This window comes from Haliaeetus leucocephalus, unplaced genomic scaffold (genome assembly GCF_000737465.1).
Source record: "Haliaeetus leucocephalus isolate CR32 unplaced genomic scaffold, Haliaeetus_leucocephalus-4.0 Scaffold656, whole genome shotgun sequence".
Lineage (NCBI taxonomy): Eukaryota > Metazoa > Chordata > Aves > Accipitriformes > Accipitridae > Haliaeetus > Haliaeetus leucocephalus.
In genome coordinates this window covers 1-372 of record NW_010973092.1, presented here as the reverse complement: position 1 = coordinate 372, position 372 = coordinate 1, and the positions used below count along the sequence as shown (strand labels likewise).

Here is a 372-nt window from a genome sequence, read left to right as displayed (position 1 = left end):
CGTCCGCCGGGCCCGCGGCGGCAGCGCCACCAGCCGTCAGAGCCCGAGCCCGGCGCCCTCATGGCCGCGGCCAAGGCAGAGATGCAGCTCCTGCCCCCGCTGCAGATCTCCGACCCCTTCGGCGCCTTCCCACACTCGCCCCCCGCCATGGACACTCACTACCCCAAGCTGGAGGAGATGATGCTGCTGGGTGGCGGGGGCCCGCAGTTCCTCGCCCCCCCCGGGGCGCCCGAGAGCGCGGGCTTCGGCGCCGCCGGGGAGCCCGGGGAGCAGCACTTCGAGCACCTCGCGGCAGGTAAGCGCGCCGGCCTCGCCCGGGGGGGCGGGGAGTCCCGGTCCGCCGCGGGGGCAGCGGCGCCTGCGGGGGCTCCG

General features: G+C 78.2%; 1 protein-coding gene across 1 annotated transcript; it reads left to right on the top strand.

Annotated features, from left to right (window-relative positions):
• Window positions 1-50: 50 nt before the first annotated feature.
• On the top strand, window positions 51-295 carry EGR1 (early growth response 1; the record flags this gene model as incomplete). The annotated part of the gene is made up of 1 exon (XM_010579184.1): window positions 51-295. A coding segment is annotated over exon 1 (235 nt), but the record flags the coding sequence as incomplete, so codon positions are not given.
• Between the last annotated feature and the right edge of the window lie 77 nt (window positions 296-372).